Source organism: Kryptolebias marmoratus, unplaced genomic scaffold (assembly GCF_001649575.2).
Source record: "Kryptolebias marmoratus isolate JLee-2015 unplaced genomic scaffold, ASM164957v2 Scaffold51, whole genome shotgun sequence".
Classification (NCBI taxonomy): domain Eukaryota; kingdom Metazoa; phylum Chordata; class Actinopteri; order Cyprinodontiformes; family Rivulidae; genus Kryptolebias; species Kryptolebias marmoratus.
Genome location: NW_023665785.1, coordinates 39,044 through 41,471, shown reverse-complemented (window position 1 = coordinate 41,471; position 2,428 = coordinate 39,044). Strand labels below are relative to the sequence as shown.

At 45.2% G+C, this 2,428-nt stretch overlaps 1 protein-coding gene across 1 annotated transcript in view; it reads right to left on the bottom strand.

Annotated features, from left to right (window-relative positions):
• Positions 1 to 1,100: 1,100 nt before the first annotated feature.
• Positions 1,101 to 2,428, bottom strand: part of si:ch211-132f19.7 (adenylate cyclase type 8) — a gene marked incomplete at its 5' end in the record, with an annotated part of 6,175 nt that continues 4,847 nt past the window's right edge. The window contains 5 exon segments of the mRNA XM_017404750.3: positions 1,101 to 1,223; positions 1,296 to 1,388; positions 1,463 to 1,609; positions 1,900 to 2,058; positions 2,141 to 2,222. Of these exon segments, the coding sequence (XP_017260239.2) occupies positions 1,101 to 1,223; positions 1,296 to 1,388; positions 1,463 to 1,609; positions 1,900 to 2,058; positions 2,141 to 2,222 (604 nt within the window).

Sequence of the window (2,428 nt, the reverse complement as noted above, 5' to 3'; positions counted from 1 at the left end):
AAAATTAAACGAAATAAACATTTGAAATATATGAGTTTGTATGTAATGTATGAATATAATATACAAGTTTCACTTTTTAAATGGAATTACTGAAATCAATCTACTTTTTCATGATATTCTAATTTTATGACCAGCACCTGTATATTGTCACTTATTTTTTGCAGATTTGAAGTCACATCTGTTCATTTCTCTTCAGGTTTTAGTGGCAGTAAGACTCCCTTTACATAGGTTATGACCCCTCTATGCTGTCTGTTAGAATGTGGTTGGGTTATTACAAATTAAAAAGCCTTTCATTATGACAGCAATCATGATGCTACTAATCTGCTACTACTTTTTTATTGTCTGTCTCCATATCTCTTATTATTTATTTTTTCTAAACTTTGTAGTGGAGTTGTTATCCTGTATAAAGGGGATCTGTTTTTCTGCAGAGAACTCCTCTGGCACATCCAGAAGACAACCATAAAAACCATGGTCAGGTGCTGAGGTTTCTGCTGTTATGAGGCATTTTAAGGCTCACATAAGTAAAGGAAAGTAATGTAAAGAAAGCTTGCCACTAAAGATGAGTGCAATCACTGTAAGATGGTTGAAGGTCCTGTGCTGGCTCAAAGAACAGCACAAAATATCAGGACTGTGAGAAACTGGGGAATAACTGCTAAGAGGCGGTACAGAAGCAAAAGCTGTACATCTGATTATATTGAGTAATGTGAGTTCTTTGAAGGCAAAAATCTTCAGCAGATTTTTGTTGAAACATTTCATGCTGTTGCCCAGGATGGCAAATATATAAAGAGGTTAAAGAATTTTGATCCTTTAGTTATATTCAGAATAAGCAGCAACACCCTACAGGGCTATATTTAATTTCTTTGTATTAAGTTTTACTTTTTATCTTGCCAATTTAAATTTTATGGTTACTTTTACTTTTTTAAAAATGTTCATGGTTTTGTGTAGAAAAGAAATAGAAGTATTTGTTCTGTTAATGCTTTGTGCAGTCAGGTTGTGTATTTATGATAATCAGTGGGGTTTTAAATATGACATAGTGTGTGCTTGTGTGTGTGTGTGTGCGTGTGTGCGTGTGTGTGTGTGTGTGTGTGTGTGTGTGTGTGTCACAGACCTATTCTGAGCTGGAACTGGTTTCCTGTCTGGATGTTGACGTGTTTCAGACTTTCCTGCATGGCCAGAGCGAACATCACCAACTCACTGAGGTGATTCCAGCCGTCCTCGTACTCCTGAACACACACACACACCGTCAGAGATGAGTGTGACATCACACAGAGACGTGACGTCACAGCAGGACTCACCTGTCGGTCAGGTGAGAGGCCTGAAGCTGCCATGTAGGAGCTGCCGATGGTTTTTATCTTCTCCACTTCCTGGAAGTAACATTCCTCCAGCAGCTGCACACACACACACACAGGTTAAACATCTGTGTGAGTGTGTGTGTGTGTGTGCAGGTGTGTGAGAGACAGACCTCATCAAAGTTGCTGATGATCTGGTTGAGGAGGCGGAGACACTCGACGTGCTGATGAGGGAGTTCTTTCTGCTCGTAGAAGTCAGAGAATCCAGGCAGAGAGGCGAACAGGACACCAACACGCTCGTACGACTGAGAGTACAACTCCTGACACACACACGCACACACACACACACACACACACACACCGACACACACACACAGTCAGGGAGCTTCAAACCTACATGAGCAGAAGTTACTGCAGCTTAAAGGTTTCAAATAAATCGTACAGTAACTGTTCCCTTCAGGTTTACTTTCTAGTCTGCTTTTCTGTCTGCCTGTTTTATTAACAGTGCTGAAAGATAAAAGCAGTTTAAATGTGGACAGGTGGGTGCACCTGGACAGGTGTGTGTGCACCCGGACAGGTGTGTGTGCACCTGGACAGGTGGGACAGGTACCTCGTTGTTGGGGTCTCTCTCCAGGAAGTGCTGCGCCACGTGACCCGGCAGGATGTTGAGCAGCAGACACTCGTTGTGCTCCCTCTGCTCCTTCATGTCCTCCACCTCCTTCCTGGCCTGCAGGCGCCACAGGAAGTCCAGCCGCGCCGTCGCCTCCAGCTACCAACGAAGAAGAACCAGAGGCAGCGGTGAGTTCAAATGTCAGAGAAAGAGACACACAGCAGGGTTTCGAGGACGTCACCTGTCTGCTGTTGTAGAGGACGGCCACCATGAACATCACCATGAGAAGCAGGCAGACGCCCCTCCTGCACAGGTGGTGAGCGCTGACCCCGGATCAGACACAGGGAGGAAAGAGACAGGCGTGAGACAGGAAGCAGCCTGAAGAATCGTCCCACAGCGCCTGAATGCACCGCTCAGGTCCCACAGCGCCTGAACGCAGCACTCGAGTCCCACAGCGCCTGAACGCAGCACTCAGGTCCCACAGTGCCTGAACGCAGTGCCTTAACGCAGCGCCTAAACGCAGCACTCG